We start from the raw sequence: 22,225 nt of genomic DNA, 5'->3' as shown, positions 1-22,225 counted from the left end.
TCAATTACGGGAATAACATGACGTACCAGGATTTCATCACGATAGCGCACAGCATTCAAATTCCCTTGGACATGCACCAGCTCTGTTCTGTCATTCACAGATATGCCTGCCCACATCATTACACCTTCGCCGCCGTGTCTGTCGACCTCACGAACACACTGTCGAGCATATCTTTCATTTCGACGTCTGTAAATCCGCATCCTGCCATCATGTCGATACAGCATAAACCGCGACTCGTCGCTGAACCAGATCCTCCTCCAGTTCAAGAGGGTCCATGGCCGAACGTTCCTGCTCCATTGAAGACGTGCACGACGATGGTGGTGTCGCAGAACAGGTCCTGTATGTGGTCGCATCGGTCGGATTCCATGCTCTCTTAGGCGATTCCTGATGGTTTGTGCAGAGACTCGACGCAGCCCAGGAACATTGTCGGCGGTGTACGCTGCAGTGACGGTCCGATTTCGCAGATGAAACACCCGGATGAAGCGGTCTTGCGCTGGAGTTGTCACCCTTGGTCTCCCACTCCTAGGACGATCTCTGGCCGAGTTGTGCTGCGTGTAGCGCTGCCAGAGACGGGAAATCGTACTCTGCCTCACGTTTAGATGTCTGGCAACTGATGACTGGCTTTCTCCAGCTTCCAAGTGTCCAATGGCTCTGTTTCTGCTTTCTTCGTTTAGTCGTGGCATCTTGAGGGTCGCATATACAGAATTTCGGAGAATGAATCGCAACAGGACTTCTGGCTTTTTTATACCCATCAGTATCAAGATTCAGATCCTGTATTTGCACGTGCATCATGCTTTCAGATTTTTCTACATGCAGATTATACGGGGATTTTTTTCAAGGTGCTGTGTTTTGGCGAATAATCACCAAAGGTTGTGTTTGCGTGTGTTGGATAACTGTATGGGCTATATTCACACTTAATATTAACATTGACAGTCATTCCATGCCATATTTTTCGAAACAATCTACTTTGAAGATCAGAATTCAGCTATGCGTTTCTTTTTTGGTCCAGTGTAGGTGTTTGCACGTATTTATGTGGCCACCATCTGGTCATATACCAACGGGTTCGTGGGTTCTTTTAAGTGCAGAGGGTTGTGTACTGTACACTAGGGGTTGTGACAGCACTGAAAGAGTCTGCACACAAAGTTGACTCCGAGGTTGTTACACCCGGTCACAGTAGGTCTCGATCCCGACACCTCAACCTCGCTGGATCACTAGCCTGGCGCCTTAGCCAGCTCGCCCACCGCGCGTTTTATCTGTCAGAATGGCCTGATAATTTTGATATTTTCATACGTGATGCAAATTATATATGAACATGTCTTACACGTTCTCATGTCTGTACACATTTGTATGAAATTTCACGGGTTATATTTTTCATATTTTGTAATGTAATCATTTGTGACGTCACGAACAACGGATGACGTCATATTGTATTTTTTTCATAATAAAGCATTCGACCGACAGCGAAAAATCAACACAAAATGCAAATATGCAAATATCGGAAAGTTGTCACACACCATCGTGTGGGTTATATTAAATATATTCCACTCACCCAGCATTCCTCCGATAATCATGCATGTCGGGATGAAGCCATTCGTGAACATCCTGGTAAGTTTTACATGCATCATGGTGGCGGCTGATAAAATTGGGAGACTCTGGAAAGGAAACAAATGAAATTGTGAGCATGTCAACAAAATATACTCTGTAGTAACATGACGTCACAGGCTTTGTAGCTCACCAGAGTTACCTGGAATATTTACGTCATTGCCCAGAGTATTTGTAATTAGGACTAATTTCGTCTAATACCGAACTCTAAATGATTCTACACAGGAGCTCTCACCGTGGGCTGCAGGGCGTTAATGCTGTCAGCGTATGCCTTAGCATTGGGTTAAGTTATTGACATTAGAGCACAGTTTTCGTGGTGACCAGAAAGATACCTTTTTCGAGTTATTGAGCTAACGTACTCGCTCCAGCCAAACAGGTAACCTGGGACTTTATTACCACTTATTTATCAGTTTGTGCAACTCTTTGGATGTCGGGCGGTGGGGTAGCCTAGTGGTTAAAGCGTTGGCTCGTCACGCCGAAGACCCGGGTTCGATTCCCCACATGGGCACAATGTGTTAAGCCCATTTCTGGTGTCCTCCGCCGTGATATTGCTGGAATATTGCTAAAAGTGGCGTAAAACTAAACTCAGTCAGTCAGTCAGTCTTTGGATGCCTTGATGTACATATGGTTACAAGTTCACGTTACATTGCGCGTGAAGTGCACCAGTCGATATACCAGTGACCAGGTACATCCTTAGATGTACAATATACAGATTCCCTAAGGCTGTATAAGTAAGCACACGTATGGGTTGTCAGGGCCTTTGCTGTTGCAACAAAGTTCACCATTGTTTATCGGATTGGAAGTACTGTGTGACAAAATGATTCATTTATCAGCTGCCTAAATGTGACCAACTGCCTAATATCTTAAATAACGCAATATCAAACAGACATGTTCCTTTAAAACATGACATATTCGACATGAAAAGTTAAATAGGGAGAATGACAATTGTGTCTAACCGTTTGAATCAAACACTGTTAAAGATGATAGGGATTTTATTTTCTAAGACAAACCAATCTGGTCTTGGGTTATTAGATTTGTGAATCCTTACTGGAGACTTGATAAACACCAGACACCCGAGGTGACATGTCATGGTAATGCCTCCAAGTCAGTAAATAATATATATCTATATATACCATACATACCGCGGTAGATGTAAAAGCAGCGATATTTGCGATGTGTATTGTTTATGACAGCAAGTTAGCTTTTGATATAGCAGAACAGAAGGAGATTTCCATAAATCTCTAGGGGCTTTACGTCACACTATCCTGGCTGTGTGACGTCGGCCTGTGACTGTTAGCTTTTGATATAGCAGAACAGAAGGAGATTTCCATAAATCCTTAGGGGTTTACGTCACACTATCCTGGCTGTGTGACGTCGGCCTGTGACTGTTAGCTTTTGATATAGCAGAACAGGAGATTTCCATAAATCACTAGGGGTTTACGTCACACTATCCTGGCTGTGTGACGTCGGCCTGTGACTGTTAGCTTTTGATATAGCAGAACAGAAGGAGATTTCCATAAATCTCTAGGGGGTTTACGTCACACCATCCTGGCTGTGTGACGTCGGCCTGTGACTGTTAGCTTTTGATATAGCAGAACAGAAGGAGATTTCCATAAATCTCTAGGGGGTTTACGTCACACTATCCTGGCTGTGTGACGTCGGCCTGTGACTGTTAGCTTTTGATATAGCAGAACAGGAGATTTCCATAAATCTCTAGGGGTTTACGTCACACTATCCTGGCTGTGTGACGTCGGCCTCGGCTTTTGATATAGCTTTCCATAAATCTCTAGTTTACGACACCATCCTGTTACGCTTTTGATATAGCAGAACAGGAGATTTCCATAAATCCCTAGGGGTTTACGTCACACTATCCTGGCTGTGTGACGTCGGCCAGTGACTGACATTGTAAGCAACGGACAACGCCGCAAGGATATGTCGCCATTGACAAAGTCAGTGAGTTCAGCGAGATCGACAAACAGCATGGGTAGTTGGGACCACTTTAAGTAAGGAATCACCATGGATCTGATTTCACCAAACCGTGACTACGTGATGGGTGGAGGCAGCAACACAAGTGAAATACACCAGCGGTAAATGAATTTATATCTTACACAATATAAAATAAGTCATCTTAACTGTATACTCCCGATGAACCTGCTTTGGCACAAGATGGAAAGTCCTTTCTCTGTTTTATTGACTCTTATAGACAGTAAAAATGACTTTGGAATATGATTGTCGATGCAAATGAATTTTTCAACATTCTGTTTAAGTGAGCTACGAACCTTGATTCCTTTGGCAACGACACTTACGCATTTTTTTGACGTTAGAATAATTCTCATCAACGCAAATTCCACTTAAGAGCATTTATCTTCAAGAAAACATCCTTATTTCCATATGGGGTATTTTCAATCAAATGGATAAAAGCTTTAGTTTGCTAATTTTACGTAATTTCTCTGAACTTTCAATGTGCATGGAAATTATAGAGCTGCGACGTCATCTAACGTGATTGACGTGGAAACGAAGGGGCCCTGAGGTGCAACTCGCGATTCATTTTGCAGAAAGTACGTGACATGTCATAAAATTGTAATTCATTAAGTTTTTTCAGGAGTTAAACATACATCGCGTCCCTGTCGAGTTGCTGATTAATCTTCTATTCTCGGCTGCTTTGCGAGGTTCTGGCTCTCCTTTGACTTCATATACATTTCAGAATAATAATGGATGTAAAAACCCACAACGGCTTGACCGGCAGGAAATACAAACACAATGAATAAGTTGATGAAGAGAGGAATATTGTTCTAGCTCTTTAACGTGCAAGTTTGTTAAGTTTTAGTTTTGTTATAATGCATTATGTTTATTTAATTTGACAGATATATCCAGTTTTTATATGTTTTGGAATAATTATTATCTGTTGATCTCAAAGTGGATTTTGACTCGTTGCCAACATACTAAATCGTTAGATTGATATGTTTGTCTTCGGCTGGGTAAAGTTATCTTTTGTACTTTGTAAAATGTAAAATCAATATATTCCACACATATTTCTTGAATAAGATCTTACAAACAAAACTGTTTCAATCCTTTGTTTTAACCAAAGTCGACAAATGTTATTTATGTCATATGATGTCTTTTAGCGGCGTGTAGAAGTTGTTATCGGAAAGAATGAAGAAGCTTTAATCCATAAATTATCTTGGTCAAATGTTATTTAGCCCTGATTAAGTGAGTGGCTATGATTGTTCGTATGAGATGCTTCTTGTGTGTGATGCTTCGTGTACGTGGTATTTCTTGCATGGGATGCTTCTTGTGTGTGATGCTTCGTGTACGTGGTATTTCTTGCATGGAATGCTTCTTGTGTGTGATGCTTCGTGTACGTGGTATTTCTTGCATGGAATGCTTCTTGTGTGTGATGCTTCGTGTACGTGGTATTTCTTGCATGGAATGCTTCTTGTACGTGATGCTTCGTGTACGTGGTATTTCTTGCATGGAATGCTTCTTGTATGTGATGCTTCGTGTACGTGGTATTTCTTGCATGGAATGCTTCTTGTACGTGATGCTTCGTGTACGTGGTATTTCTTGCATGGAATGCTTCTTGTACGTGATGCTTCGTGCACGTGGTATTTCTTGCATGGAATGCTTCTTGTACGTGATGCTTCGTGTACGTGGTATTTCTTGCATGGAATGCTTCTTGTGTGTGATGCTTCGTGCACGTGGTATTTCTTGCATGGAATGCTTCTTGTACGTGATGCTTCGTGCACGTGGTATTTCTTGCATGGAATGCTTCTTGTACGTGATGCTTCGTGTACGTGGTATTTCTTGCATGGAATGCTTCTTGTACGTGATGCTTCGTGTACGTGGTATTTCCTGCATGGAATGCTTCTTGTGTGTGATGCTTCGTGTACGTGGTATTTCTGCATGGAATGCTTCTTGTGCGTGATGCTTCGTGTACGTGGTATTTCTTGCATGGAATGCTTCTTGTGTGTGATGCTTCGTGTACGTGGTATTTCTTGCATGGAATGCTTCTTGTACGTGATGCTTCGTGTACGTGGTATTTCTTGCATGGAATGCTTCTTGTGTGTGATGCTTCGTGTACGTGGTATTTCTTGCATGGGATGCTTCTTGTGTGTGATGCTTCGTGCGTGGTATTTCTTGCATGGAATGCTTCTTGTACGTGATGCTTCGTGTACGTGGTATTTCTTGCATGGAATGCTTCTTGTACGTGATGCTTCGTGTACGTGGTATTTCTTGCATGGAATGCTTCTTGTGCGTGATGCTTCGTGCACGTGGTATTTCTTGCATGGAATGCTTCTTGTACGTGATGCTTCGTGTACGTGGTATTTTTGCATGGAATGCTTCTTGTGCGTGATGCTTCGTGTACGTGGTATTTCTTGCATGGAATGCTTCTTGTGTGTGATGCTTCGTGTACGTGGTATTTCTTGCATGGAATGCTTCTTGTACGTGATGCTTCGTGTACGTGGTATTTCTTGCATGGAATGCTTCTTGTGTGTGATGCTTCGTGTACGTGGTATTTCTTGCATGGAATGCTTCTTGTGTGTGATGCTTCGTGTACGTGGTATTTCTTGCATGGAATGCTTCTTGTGTGTGATGCTTCGTGTGCGTGGTATTTCTTGCATGGAATGCTTCTTGTGTGTGATGCTTCGTGTGCGTGGTATTTCTTGCATGGAATGCTTCTTGTATGTGATGCTTCGTGTACGTGGTATAGCTTGCATGGAATGCTTCTTGTGTGTGATGCTTCGTGTGCGTGGTATTTCTTGCATGGAATGCTTCTTGTGTGTGATGCTTCGTGTGTCTGTCTGTCTGAGGCTTCTTGCCTTTGATGTCTCTTGTATGTGATGTTTCTTCAGCATATTCAAAGCTGACGTGTTCTCTATCAGTATCCACACTTAGACCGTTTCTGCTACGATTCAGTGATGGTCATACACAAGGGCAAACCATGTTGTTTCCATTTACTAGAAACAGTATGGCCAAGCCAATACCACTGCCACTTTAACATATAATCAGCGTTCATGATCCAGCGTTAAGTACCACATATAACTTTTTGTAATTGAAGTCTAGTATCATCGATTTGAGACCTATGCTTCCAAATCTGTTTTAAATATAATGGAATATCAATATCCCAGGCCAATACCCTATGTGTACAGAACATGGAAATGAAACATTCATTGACAGGATCAATAAGAGGGAATGTATCTGACCAATAGCTATACTAGCAATTAACGGAGATGATGCAGTATTGATATTGCAATTGCCTTCTATCATTAGTCTTGCATCAACAAACACATATCTATAATCATTACATTATGTGATTCACACCTATCCCTATCACGGGACACTGTATGCAACGCTTCCTTGGCGTTCTTGTGAAATTTTCCCCGCTTGTTCTTACACAGAAGAATGAGCAACCATCAAACGGAGGGATTGAATGGCGCTGATTGCTGGCCCCACTAAATCACTCAGCGAACCGTAATAAATTTTTCACAGCAGACAAGCTAAGATCAACAGGCAGCATAAACGCGCGCAATGTGTGAAACAAATCCTTCGATTATTGCCAAATTGCCTGACAGTGATTCTTTGAAATCATTACAAAACCTTCACCGCCAATCAAGTGGAGGCCCAGACAGGAGCAGGAGCAAGCAAGTATTGTAATAAACCAATTTTCTTCAATAGCCATGACGGATAACCTGAGGTGCTAGACTTGATTGCGGTCGTATCCTCGCTGACATAGACCATTGCGGCGCGACACCAGTTATCTCCCTTTGTCCCGTTATACTGATTTATGATTGACAGGTAAATAATGTATGTTTCATTTTCTGGTGGGTAAACAGGATTTCGTTGAGGTCTCTAATCGTCTCGTAAAACACGATATCAAAGAGGACTACGTATTGATCAGCATCGCTGTTGATGCTACATATAAAGGCACAGGAAATATGATATGGAGTTTATACCACAAACATGTTGTAGTCCTTCTGCCAACGTTACAGTTTGTTACTGGTCACGGTGTACTCTTGAAAGGTGTAAATAGTAAACCTCTTATTGAATATGTATAGCGTTGATGGAGTCTACAATGGCACAGCACTTGTGCAAGCGAACAGATGCGCCGTTGTTCAAGTGAGTGAGTGATTTGTGTTTTACGCCGCTCTACAAAGTGTTTCATCAGTATTAGGGAAGAGATGCAAATCGCAGACTTCTACCATTTTGGTGGAACCATCGGGCACGGGTATTGATCTGAAGAACTTATAAATAGATAAAACCGGGACGAGCAGGCATTCAAATAGACATGGGATCCTGGCGTCACCAAGGGACGCAACTCTATACAGCGAACTGCGGCGACTTCGACAACCGGACCACTCATGCCACCTTGCTGTCCAAGGCAAACTAAAAGGAAAAAGATCCACGGCCATGAAATGTTTGCGGATGTTTTGCAACCTAATCGACATTAAGAGGGATGTACCACGTGCACGTATTCTGCCATTGGACGATGGAAAGTTTTGTTCTACTACTCCAAAGACTCGGGATCATTCCCATATGAGACTGAGTGACTGTCGTGCATAACATCTACCACACGACAGTGTTGGTGTGGCTCAGAATACCATTCACAGGTACTCGTAAACATCCCGGTTAGCATTGGTCTTCAGCAGTCCATGATGAAAGGGTCGTAGACTGATTGTCACACAATGGGTTGATGCACGTCAGTGTATCCCACATCGGTGCTCATCATGTCAATCACTGGTCCAGATGGAATGTGGTATGAAACCATAGACAATCCCGGGTCTGTGTGTTAAACTGCGCACAAACACAGCCTTTAGATCCTGAAACACTCAAGCTAGTTTTATTAGGAACAGATCCAAACCTGACGAATGGGCACAAGGCTGCTGGAAGATGTAAGTGTTGTGTGTGAGGTCTGCGTATGATGCATTAATAACTTGGTGTCACCTTGCAATGTGAACAGACAGCTTCTGATGTTGTGTCTGGAGTTGATTGACAGGCAATTTGTCAACTTCCTACCCAACTGAAATGAGTTTTACATGATACATAAATACTCCTGAATTGGTTGTCGAGTTTATGACACGCAACATCACATACTGAGGACCTTTTAAGGAAATGAAATATTATAAATAATAATTTAAAATGTTCACTTTCTGGATGAGTGAATAGTAGCTTTTGCTTTTTAGCGACTAAACTGTTTCGTCCAGTTGTGTGTAAAATTATGAACAGATGTGCAGATCTGACACCATATTGGTCACTGAGGCGTCCAATTTGGAATATCCTTCAAGTGTGTACCTGGAAACATTTTGAAAACTTTACTGATGCCTTGAACGTTGTCACCTTGATCAAACAATACTTGAACAAGAGTCGCATGTGCTGGGAAATCTTGGATATAAGGCTTGCTCGGTGGTACTTCAGTTATGGAAATGTAGACTTAAAGGATGGAGCTGCTGCAATATTGCTCGATGTAAACGGGAAGGTGGACTGACCACCATGTCATGTATTACTGTGGAGAGTGTAGTTGTCAGTTATTGTATTCATTACACTGTGGGTGATGGATGACTAGTGCTAGCACCTTGCTCGACGTTCTATATTACAGATGTGCTGCTCTTATTGCTAACGTCATAAATGTATATGGAGGTGTCTGTAGGGGTTGGAGTTACACCAAATCAGTTGGTTATTTTTGTTTTTTAAGTGGCATTTATCGGAGATACGTGTGTTTCATGTCTTTCATTCATGTAATCCGATAACTGGCAACCCTCAAGCTACATCGGATTACCGAGTGCCAGAGCTTTGCAATTACTGTGACACCTAACGGCGAAATATTGAACTTGTTAGTTGAACCAAGCTCTGTAAAAGCGTTACACATTTGATTATAACTATTCGTAGAGATATCCTTTCAACCACGGCCATTACAGACAGGTATACAGTTCATGGTGGCAAGTGACCACGTTTTACAGCTAATATATATTGCTTCAAAATAATCATTGTTATCACGCCCACGCTAGTCCCATCAAGCGTGTGTGGGACATTCCCAATTATATCTCGTCAGAGGTCCTGAAGGCGACACTCTCTTCATAAAGAGATCGGTGTTCAATTGTGAAAAATGTGTCATAAGTATTTTTTAAGAATGGATATGCACGTTTTAGTGATACAAAATAATGACAAGTCGTTAACATATTTCCCATAGGGTCTCTTAATGTTGTATATGGGTCACCCTGTCTCATGTTTCAACACATTGTTAATGACACTGACAATTGCAAGTGAGTGAGTGAGTGAGTGAGTGAGTGAGTGAGTGAGTGAGTGAGTGAGATTTTGGTGACGTTCCACACCAGCCCTGCCCTTCTTTCAACTGATTGCTATTTCTGATCCTAAACATATCCTAACATGTGGGGCGGCGGGGTAGCCTAGTGGTTAAAGCTTTCGATCGTCACGCCGAAGACCCGGATTCGATTGCCCACATGGGTAGAATGTGTGAAGCCCATTTCTGTTGTCGCGCCCTATGACAGGATGTTGGGTACATCAGATCAAATCACAGCTTTATGTTGTTCATTTTCCTGGGCTCAGTGTTCATGGGTTTAACCCAGTGAGTAAATTCTAAAACCTGCATTACTTCGGGTCTTCTTCCCTCATCAGAAACAGAATCAAATGAATTATACTTATCAATTATCTACACGCGGATACAATCGTTGATAGCAGTAGACATTTGCATGGCAACAACCACCAAATGTAATCCCATGACTGGCAGTCGGAGAAACAATCAGCTTGTTGTGGCCTTCTATGTAAGCACAACGCAATACGGCGTTTGAGTCATTCTACACTAGACACAAATCTACATCGTTTAGATATGTAACCATAGAAACTAATCACACAGATGACATGACATTAAGAATGTAATGTCATTTCGTTCGTGTTTAATGTTACAAAGAGCGACATCGCCACAAATACTCTCCCATCACAATTGTTTGAATCTGTTCATAAACTGAAAAAACATCTTTATGAGAAAATAGTTGATAAGGCCTTTCTGTTTATTGTTGAAGTCTTCGTATATTTAGACCTGGGGGTCTGTTTCCCTTTCACCGAGCGTCTGTATTTGAGCTACGATTGGGGATATAAGTAAGTTTCCTACCGTTCAAAAACATGTTAATCAGTTAACAAACAAATGTTGGCTGAGCCGGACATATATGACAACGTCAGTACGTCAATCACATTTCTACAAAAGTTATCAAATATCTGAAAAATATAACATAAAACTGATTTTCCATTAAACAAAACACACAATATATGTTTCCCTGTTTTGTTATAGCCAGAAGCTCAGTGGGAGACATCAAGGGGCTTCGGCTTGTGTAATTATCGTAGGCAAACTCCAATATCAAACCAGTTTTTGTGTGGAATGCCAATGATAGGAATTTATTTTAAGCATATCGTCTACAGTATTAACCGAGGGAAATGGCTTCAGAGAGACTTAACACTAATCATGTCTGATCTATTTGTGTATGCTGGGAACAAGGTATTGCTTCACATGCAGACAACTGTTCATATCTCGTGTCATTATTAATTCAAACACAGATGCACACTGAAATAAACAGACAGAATGATATCTAATTATACATACGTTCTTGAACATATGTCCGTATTAAATGCCTTCGGTATTATTATATTATTATAAGTTAATGTCAATTTATGTGCTTTGTGAGTTTCATGACGTCCTAGCAGTAGAAACTGTCAACAAACACTACTCGGTAATATTGTCGTATGTCACCTTACTTTTTACCGTCAGTATATATTCATTTTATGGTGAGGTGAGGTGAAATTGGGTTTTACGTCGTGCTTGAGAATATTTCGCTCATATGACGACGTGCATGCGTGTGTATGTGTATGTGAGGCTGCTTGTACTAGCCCAGACTGAAGCTGGTTTTATAGTGCTAGCCCACTGAGATACCATGCCGCAGGGATGCATGAATACCCCACTCAGACACATTATACTGACTCCGAGCCGACCAGTCCTTGTCGTACCCATTAATGCCGAGCGCCAGGCAGGGACCAACAAGTACCATATTTTAACGTCTTTTGGTATGACGCGGTCGGGGATCGAACCCGCGACCTTCCGCTCTCCGGGCGGACGCTCTAACCACTACACCACAGAGGCGGTCCACATTTTAAGAAACATAAGAACAGGACCACTTGTTGTACAAGTCTGTGTAATGTTGTTCTGTGTAAAGCTATTTCAGAAGTGTTTAATGCTGGTTGTTAACTCTGTCTGTGTAATTTGGTTATATTCCCACGTATTACGCCTACAAGACAGAGACATCGGGCCTGTGAATCTACCTCTTTTATGCTCCATCATGCGTACGGCTAGACATGGCCACTTCTCACACACACCAGACTGGAGCTGCTGGCTTATTCACGCCAGTGATGGACAAACAACTGCGAGTAGTCGTGGTCAGATCAATGGACTTAAGTTGGTTACAATGTCAACTGGGAGCAGTAGCCTCGACTGAGTGGTCATTTCACACTGGGGAAAAGACGATCTCAAACCTAATCATCTATTTGGGCTGGGATTTCCTCGTCCTTGATTGTTGTAATTGTAGGGGAGGGACAGGGGGCAGTGTGGAAGGAGGAGGATTATGAAGTGATGGGCAGGGGGAGCCAGAGAGAAGTCAGCATCCCTGGCACTCACAGGAATGTATCTGAAGTATTTCATTGGGACCTGAACGAACGAAACGTGAAACTTTGTTTGTACAATCTAGGAGTGTTAGTACGAGGACGCTGTCTAAAAGTGTTTGACCTTTGAAGTTTAAAGGAAAAAAGTGACATCATTGGCATTACCATCTGTGTCACCTCTGGAGGCATCAGTGCCATTGGTAGCATTACCCTTGAGTGTTGAAAACATCACTGGCATCATCATCAGATTCACTACTGACACCAACATTGACATCGCCATCACTATTGGCATCAACATACACATCCCCATCTACATGCATGGGCATCTTCATTGACATCAACAACAGCATCAACATTTGCATGCCAAAAATCTACGCATCAATGAGAAAGCTTGAGACTAAATCCTTGTATCATTCGCTTGATGCTGTTGAACTAAACTGCTGCAGAAAAGCATTTTGCCACGTTGGGAAACAATACGAAGAGCAGGGATCAATACACGTTTGTGAATTAATAATCACAATCCAGGAATTCGCGAGATCTGAACCTTCCCGTTCAGTACCAATAGATAGTTAAGCCATTAAATACTACTACGAATACTACTACGAATACTACTACAAATACTACTACATCATGATCATGAGCATGTGGTTATGATTCACAATCAAAAAGTCATGTTACTAGGTGTTCTCAAAACGATGAACGTATTCAGTTCCACTTGTGGCACTTGTCACACAAACACGCAGAGGCACGTCAAGTATACACCGTGGATAATAGTTGTGCGAGTCAAAATAGGGAACTGTGTCGGACCTCAGGTTCGTCACTGACGGATCAGTTTTGGAAATACCCTCCACACGTCTACATAAAATTCTCATATCAACGCTTCGTTAACGTCATCAGTCTTGTAACGAAACACCATGTAGCAATGGTCGTATGACGTCCTTTAAAATGCAAACACAAAGGATTGGACACTAACCGTCAAAGAGCAGTGACCACTACAGGCAGATGGTAGGTGTGAATAATTTTCAGACAGAGGAAACGAAACTAAACATTCATCGTTATATGTCTGTAAGACCAATATCGTTGGTTTTATTTAAATGCAACATAAATAATATTAAATTTATAACATCTCGGTCGCGAGTTTTTCAAGTAAACGAAAATTACTACTGTAAGGATTCCAGTATATGACCTTCATGATCATCATCTGACAATACTCCAGATATTTAAATATTCACAACCTGGTGGACGTCTGTCCATGAGTATAGCAAACCAATACACAAACGATCATCATGCGGTCGAGTCTGGGATTCGAACAAACGTTGAGCAAGTTGTAATTGTGAAATGGCACTTTGGCATCGAGACAGCTGTTTGACCACTCCTGCCGCTGTCATGAAAAGGGACGTCAAACATTCAATATAGCACTTATTATCCGTCATGAAATGGCAATCGTGATGGGCAATGTTATACAGTGATCGTATTTAGGTAATGAAATATGGTCTGATATTTATCTGAACTTAATTACAGTAAAGTGGAAATGGAACCTGGAGTAATGAGCTTTTATTTGTTATATGGAGAATGGGAACCAATTACAAGATAATATGTGGTTTACAAGTTTGAACATATTCCATCAGCGACAACTGATAGTGTTATAGGACAATTAACATGATGCTCACATTGGTAGAAGCTATTATCATCTTTATCTATCACTTACGGCGATCAAAAGTCCTGTTACTTTCGTTACCCTGATTTCGCAAAACTGTCTAATGTATTCCACGCCATCCCTTTCTCTTAGATGTTTATGGATCACAAGGCAAAGTAAGTGATACAAGAGAATGTATCTGTTTTCAAAAACGACAAACTCAATTCACATCAAAAGAATCCCCGTCGCTTATGGTGAATATGAAGAAGTGCATGCAAACAGATAAACAATTAACGAGTCTCGTGGGGGTATCTGATGGAGCAATACACAGAATATGCAGAAAGTGCGGAACAGCTCTGCGACGCTTGAGAAAAGGAGCCCCTTTTTGATCTCTCTACTAAAAGCGCTTATGGCATCGACAAAAGAAGATCGATATCCCAAAACATGTTTCGAAAGAAGCAAATAGGCTAATTTGGCCCGAACGTGCCTCCATACGTCTTCTGTCCCGAGCCAGGAATCTTGAAATGCAGTAACATTGCTAATCTCCTTGATTCAATGGAGTTCATTTTCTGAGCTTATGGATTGATCATGAACCAAATATGAACAATCAGGGCTGGTTCTGGTTGAACCTTGGTCAAATTGTGCCACTCTACCAATACTTTAATTTGCTGCGGTCGCTAGTTTTATTATCGAGAGATACTGCCCTGCGGCTGAGATGTCTTCGCATCCTCTCAGTCCCAATTGATGATAATTTTTCATGTTATGCTCAAACACAGCTCCGAGATTGCTTTTTACTGCTCCTCCGTCAAGTAGACGTGAAAAGAAGTAGCACTATTATCGCCGTGAAGCGCTTGCATTTATTGAATAGAGAAATCGTCTCACAAACTAAGTGATAGACATAACTAATCGATAAATTGTAATCGACTTTCTTTAGTAGTATCTCTATCTAATTCAAACTTGACGTAGCCTTTGCCCTTCGGTGGAGTTGATCTGTAGATCGAGGCACACAAAATACTTTCATTTCAAATTTCCGGACCTTTTGCAACAGCCAGATTTGCATCTTCAACTAAACTAAGATTAGAGGTCCAATGCTATGAGATAAATTTACTGATCTTGAAATGTTTCCATAGCAGATCAAGGGACGTCTTTGCTCCTGCCTAAAACATATCTCGTCATAAACAGATCACAATATTCCGGGGCACGTTTATATCGTATAATAAAATTCCGTTCTTAATCCAGAACAACATAAAAGTTGAAAGGATTATAGACACTGTCAAAGATTAGCTTGGTTTATTTTCATGAAACTTTTGAAGTTGAATGGAAAGGCATTTTGATGAGAAAGTTTCGTATTTTGACAGTTGAAGGGTTTCACCTTTATCTGTCCTATAAAGACGAATTGGTTCGATTTTATAAGAATGCAATTTCCAACTAATTTGTACTTTGATAGATGGGGTGTTCATCAAAGAAACCCACACTCGCCTAGTGCCGGTTACACAATCACTATCATGGGAACAGTGGCTCAGTAGCTAGTCGAACCCCTTCAAGAAGACTTAATTTCTCATCTATGACACTCCTTTCCTAATCGTAAATAAGTTGCAAGTTATTTCGTGGAATTTGATTGACTGACAGATAATATCTTGTATTTATGTTCGCATATACACAACCTGATAATGCAATGACTTCTTTGAGATGAATTAGAAATTGGGGTATTAAGTTAGGATTAGTGTTGGGAATGGTTGAAATCTCATAATTGATGATTGCTTTATTACCAACGAACAATCATCGATAAAAATTGGTTAGCGTAAATTTTCAGATTTTCCTATCCAGGTTGTTATTGCAGATATGTATAACATGATGCACCTTGCTACTTTAAAGTGATGACTGATATATCATGAACATAACCTTCTGGGGTCTTCAAGAAATATTCAGTCATGACTTTTCAGTTAGTGAAGTGAGTTTTCTAAGAATTAAACAAGTTTTCAGGCCCTGACAACTTCGAAGTTATGTTCCATCGTCAAGTGTTTCAAAGACTAAAACAGCAGTTTCAAAATCGTTTGCGTTCGATTATGAGAAAATGTGATCGATTGCTTGGTCGTTTGGTCACTTTGACCAATCTTCGATTATTTCAATTAATCGGAACACCACTAGTTAGGATACGATATATAAATGAACAACTTCTTAAAAACAGGTGTCATATACCAAAACGTCGCTCCCAGTTGTCAACTTGCCTGGTAATGGTGCTAGAACCTTCACTGAACATCGCTCCTGTTTGTTAAAGAGACGTTCTACATCCAAATGTCTGATGATACAAGCTTGTGATGAATCATTGGGCTCAAGGATATCTCTGATTTCATTTTGTTCGTTGTACCCAAACTTTCGTGTTCAATATCAAGTCAGGAGCCTGTGACAGTGCTATTGTTGAGGTGGTTGTTTAGAATGTGTTTCTGCAGCTTTTTTTAATTTATAGAGTTATGCGCACATTTTTAGTAAATTCGCGGAGTTACATTGAATGCACAGCCGCCTTACAGGCGTACCGACAAGTCCCCAGAGCTTGCAAACAAACAAAAGCGACAAACCCTTACGATATTCATGACAAACCTAAAAGAAGAGTAGACTGTACAGTTCTGACCACATCAAGAACATGTGCTTATGAACAATCAAATAAATTAATGGTAATAGTAGCTGTTCGCAAAACCGGGAGCTTGTCCTCATTGGCCGATCCCGACACCAACACATGCAAAGGCATGTTAAAAAACACCTCACACGGACATTAGTCAAAATAGGGAATGGCATCACGCATAAGTTTTAACGATTCCTCAAATTTGGGAATGTCTACCACATATCTACGATAAAACTGTTACACACAAGGCACATGTTCACGGAGCTTGCGCACGCATGTGTGCAGCATAAACGCACACAGAACAGGCAACAAACAACACACATGTGCAACATACACGTACACGGAGCATGTGGGACGTAAATACCTGGCACAGACACATAATATCAACACAGAACTATCTACAAACACATATAACACTGACTGACTGACTGAGTTTAGTTTTACGCCGCTTTTAGCAATATTCCAGCAATATCACGGCGGTGGACACCAGAAATGGGCTTCACACATTGTGACCATGTGGGGAATCGAACCCGGGTCTTCGGCGTGACGAGCCAACGCTTTAACCACTAGGCTACCCCACCGCCCCTACACATATAACAAATATGGGGCGCGCGGTGGGCGCCGTGGGCGAACTGGCTGAAGCGCCAGGCTAGTGATCCAGCGAGCTTGAGGTGACGGGATCGAGCACACCTGTGACCGGGTGTAAAAACCTTGGGAGTCAACTTTGTGTGCAGACTCTTTCAGTGTTGTCACAACCCCTAGTGTACAGTACACAGCCCTGTGCACTTAAAAGAACCCACGAATCCGTTGGTATATGACCAGATGGTGGCCACAGGAATACGTGCAAACACCCAGTTGCGGGTACAGCAACGTGCAGTAAACTTGGACAAAGTACTGTGACTATGTGTCCCAGTCCACCCAACTGTGAATGGGTACCTCGTTAGGATGTGAATGCCACAATAACTCGGTGCGCCTAGTGGCTGCAAGAGTTGTATGATCCCCAGGGAGTTGAGATTGACAATACGATGTGCCGTTGAGATTGACATCCAGTGAACGAGGGAAAAACAAACCGCCTTTGAGCAGCTGAGCTAAGCTGGATATCGGCGCTATACAAATGTTAGTATGTATGTATGTATGTATGTATAACAAGCACATGGATTTTTTGGTAAGGAGAACCCCGTCTTTTACATGAATAACAAACCCATCAAGTCTCTTAAAGCCGCTGACGCGTGCCTATCTAGCACCTTTAAATACACACACTCTAGTGTCCCTCCCTGCCGTCATGATCCGAGTTGCTGAAGGCTCATCAGGATTCTGCTAAACAGTCCATCCACCCCGACCCCTACTCATACCCTTACCTCAACCCCACCCTACATCCACTCCCACCCCACCCCCTCTCTTGCTTGCAGTGTCGTGGACATATACTTTGTGTATTTCAAGATACCAGGTTTTCACATGATGTTGATAACCCGGAAATGTTTCTTTAAATATATGTGCAGCCAGTTTAACGGCGTATATGTCAAACTCTTTGGGCATTGATGTTAATATACACGTCTGAACTCCAACATTAGTTCAACAGGCATTCTGAGACTGAATGATGGTTGGAACATTCACATGCACACAAGACCATTACCCACATCACAGAAGCTATTTTACTGCTTCTGCACACGTTCCATAAGACAAGCTAATTAAGTAAAATACATCATTCTTACGGCATGCAGATGAAGCCAGATTTCATGCATAAAGAACCATGTGCACTGTATGTTGTAGACACGTTCAAGTTAAAAACGGCATTCTATTTCGTAAAATACACCATCTTGAGTGCAACTGCTATAAACGTAAAAAATAATATGTTTCTTAAATCGAGAATATCAAAGTCTTCACAAAGCGTGCAGCTAACAAACGTGTCTGGGTTTTAATGCTGCAAGGACTATGAACACGTGTTCACGTTGTGTCTACAATGAGTTTGTTTCTTATAACACAGAAAGATGAAATCAAAGCTTCGTATGTGCGTAAACACATTCTCCAATTTCAGGTACATCGACTTTGTATATGTTTTAAAGCGATGCGGTGTTTTTAACCTTCCTGCCAATGCCTGCAGTAGAACAGTGATCATAATATTCTAGGTATACATTGCTTATACGTAACGTATAGGAGTTGACACTGGTCTAAATCAAAACTTATCCTCATAATTTGCTTTAAGTAATTCTCGCAAAATATGGTTTTCCAAGTCGGTTTACCACGTTCAGAAATAAACTACAGAGCTTGTTAGATGGGAATAACATGAAAGCAACTAAACACTCTCCAGAATCACAAATAATTGCTGTCAGGAGCCTAGATCCCCGGACTCAAATGGGGCATGTAACGCTCATTTTGAAATACACACATACCCGATTCACTTTTCAGCACAATGTACACAGGTAAACACAATAAATGCAGATATGTCATAATCACTTAGCACAAAGTTAATATAACTGTCGGGAACAGTGAAATGGTATGATGTTAAAATTAGCTGAAAGATAACTGATATGTCAAATGCCATATTAACTCGAAGTTAATTGGTAAAACCATACGGCGAAATGAACAAATGTCATATTTATACATGGTTAACCCGTAGATGCAGTGAAATGCGTAACCTGGCGAGACGGTGAAATGCAATAGATTCAGTGAAATATGAAAATACCATATCCGTTTAACATTCCAATGTAGATACAGGGACATATGCAAATACGCATTCAAAAATCACCGATGGATACAGTAAAATGTGCAGATATCACATCCATTCAGAGGTAACCTGGCGAGACGGTGAACTGCAATAGATTCAGTGAAATATGCAAATACCATATCCGTTTAACATTCCCAATGTAGATACAGGGAAATATGTAAATACGCATTCAATAATCGCAGTAAAATGTGCAGATATCAGATTCAACCTCAAATTCACCAGTGGATACAAGAAAATGTGCAGATATCACATCAAAGTTAACCAGTAGATACAAGGAAATGTGCAGATATCACATCAAAGTTAACCAGTAGATACAAGGAAATGTGCAGATATCACATCAAAGTTAACCAGTAGATACAAGGAAATGTGCAGATATCACATCAAAGTTAACCAGTAGATACAAGGAAATGTGCAGATATCACATCAAAGTTAATAGATACAGTAGATATCACAGAAAGTAGATACAAGCAGATATCACATCAAAGTTAACCAGTAGATACAAGGAAATGTGCAGATATCACATCAAAGTTAACCAGTAGATACAAGGAAATGTGCAGATATCACATCAAAGTTAACCAGTAGATACAAGGAAATGTGCAGATATCACATCAAAGTTAACCAGTAGATACAAGGAAATATCACATCAAAGCAGATATCACATCATCGTTAACCAGTAGATACAAGGAAATTTGCATATCACATCAAAGTTAACCAGTTGATACAAGGAATTGTTCAGATATCACATCAAAGTTAACCAGTAGATACAAGGAAATGTGCAGATATCACATCAAAGTAACCAGAGATACAAGGAAATGTGCAGATATCACATCAAAGTTAACCAGTAGATACAAGGAAATGTGCAGATATCACATCAAAGTTAACCAGTAGATACAAGGAAATGTGCAGATATCACATCAAAGTTAACCAGTAGATACAAGGAAATGTGCAGATATCACATCAAAGTTAACCAGTAGATACAAGGAAATGTGCAGATATCACATCAAAGTTAACCAGTAGATACACTGAAATCTACAAGAGCCATTCTCGCGTAACATCTTGCAGCACTATACCACAACAACGATAACAGCCCATCAGCGCTGGTTGCCGTCTCGTGTTGTGTTATGGCGGTGTTGTGTTCTTAGAGGCCTCGTAACGGTAAACAGACACTGGGAGAAACACAAGCAGGATTCCTGCATGAGCCACACATACCATGCTAATTCACCATATGCTGTTGATAGAGATGAATTGATTGACAACTTAAGGGCCGGAGCACGTATCTTCTTGTGGTGTTACGCCTGGTTGGGGATTTGTTGCCAGATACATCCTATAAAGTTCTTAAGCTGTTTGACAGATCTTACTTAAGCAGTATCAATTCCAGGAGTAAATAGCTGGAATGTTCAAAGATATGTAAACAAGCTACAGTATCCACATAAAACAAGCATCCTTTTAACACAGTAAAAACTTAAATATTTGAACTTTTATAAGAATTGTAAAACTTAATTCCCATAGATGTCACTGTCTGTTGACGTTTTGAAAACGTAAATGTTTGAAGTATCGTAAAGGAAGAGTATTGTGTTTTCAGCTGGGACACGTTTATAAAGCGGCACAACTGTGGAGCATGGGGGTGACATCTGTTTCAGGATGCCACGCAGAGAGGGATATGTCACCCCATGCATCAGTTACTGAGTATGTTCAGTATATTGATATTCCACTTGTACTGATTTTGTTCCATGCAGCCAAGAGGTTACGGAAAGTCAGCCAACAGCGCAGAACAATCGATGAAAATCTGAATCCATGAAATCCGTGCATGTCAATTTTCAACTTACGAGGCCTTCTAAAACCTAAGCATGTTTCATCTTGTAAACTGTTATCTGAAGAAAATAATATGGGAAGTAATATCACATTGTCTAGACAAGTTACAGTTATGATGTTGGAACAATTTGTGCTTCCGAAATATTTGGGCAACATAATCTGGAATTGGAGTTGAAATTGGCCATGTTGGAGTGTACATAAAGGCAAAGAGGACACCAAAATGACATAAAGTTGTAGCCGTGGTTGCTGCCATTACACGGCGAGTCTGGGCTTTCTAATCTGCTTGATAGCACTTTTATGTGTAGTGATGTCATAAACCAAGGACAGGGCTTAGTTAATAACACTAAACACGTATAATAAGAGCATCAAGTCATGATGGTCGCTTCAATTCGTATTAATTTGTACTCTGTGTGTACTAGCTGTAGATATATGGACATGGCGGCACCAGTCCGGCTTTTGGTGGGCGGTCTGACAGCTGATGACTGACAACGTAGATGTAGGACTGACTGACTGACTGAGTTTGGTTTTACGCCGCTTTTAGCAATATTCCAGCAACATCACGGCGGGAGACACCAGGAAGTAGATGTAGGAAGCGAGATGAAAATAGGTGAATGTACCTAGATGAACAAGGACAGATTACACACATAGTTAACGTATATGAGTAGATGTAGAAAATATTGTTAAATACAGGATAGATAAAAGAAAATAGATGAATAATTACAGATAGAAAGTGAGAATGTTAGACCTCTGTAAATATTTTGAGTAACACCAGGTTCGACACAACTGCAAAGTCATCACTGAACATTCACACGTATCATACAGATTCTTGTACCGTTGTCAAGCAGGCATGCAAATCAAGAGACATACATACACACACACACACACACACACACACACACACACACACACACACACACACACACACACACACACACACACACACAGACACACACACACACACACACACACACACACACACACAGAGACAGACATACATACATACATACACACACACACACACACACATACATACATACATACATACATACATACATACATACATACATACATACATACATACATACATACATACATACATACATACATACATACATACATACATACATACATACATAACATCCATTCATACATACACACACACATACATTTA

At 40.9% G+C, this 22,225-nt stretch overlaps 1 protein-coding gene across 2 annotated transcripts in view; it reads right to left on the bottom strand.

The window, feature by feature from the left end:
• The window catches only part of LOC124279266 (ligand-gated ion channel 4-like), a 76,316-nt gene that overhangs the window by 17,144 nt on the left and 36,947 nt on the right, over nt 1-22,225 (bottom strand). For both annotated transcript variants that reach the window (XM_046715089.1, XM_046715090.1), the window contains one exon: nt 1,550-1,652. In XM_046715089.1, the coding sequence (XP_046571045.1) occupies nt 1,550-1,625 (76 nt within the window). In that variant the 5' untranslated portion in view covers nt 1,626-1,652. The remainder of the gene's footprint in view (nt 1-1,549; nt 1,653-22,225) is intronic.

This window comes from Haliotis rubra, unplaced genomic scaffold (assembly GCF_003918875.1).
Source record: "Haliotis rubra isolate DU_JTF1 unplaced genomic scaffold, ASM391887v1 Scf249, whole genome shotgun sequence".
Taxonomy (NCBI): Eukaryota; Metazoa; Mollusca; class Gastropoda; order Lepetellida; family Haliotidae; genus Haliotis; species Haliotis rubra.
This window is presented reverse-complemented; position numbering and strand designations above follow the sequence as displayed.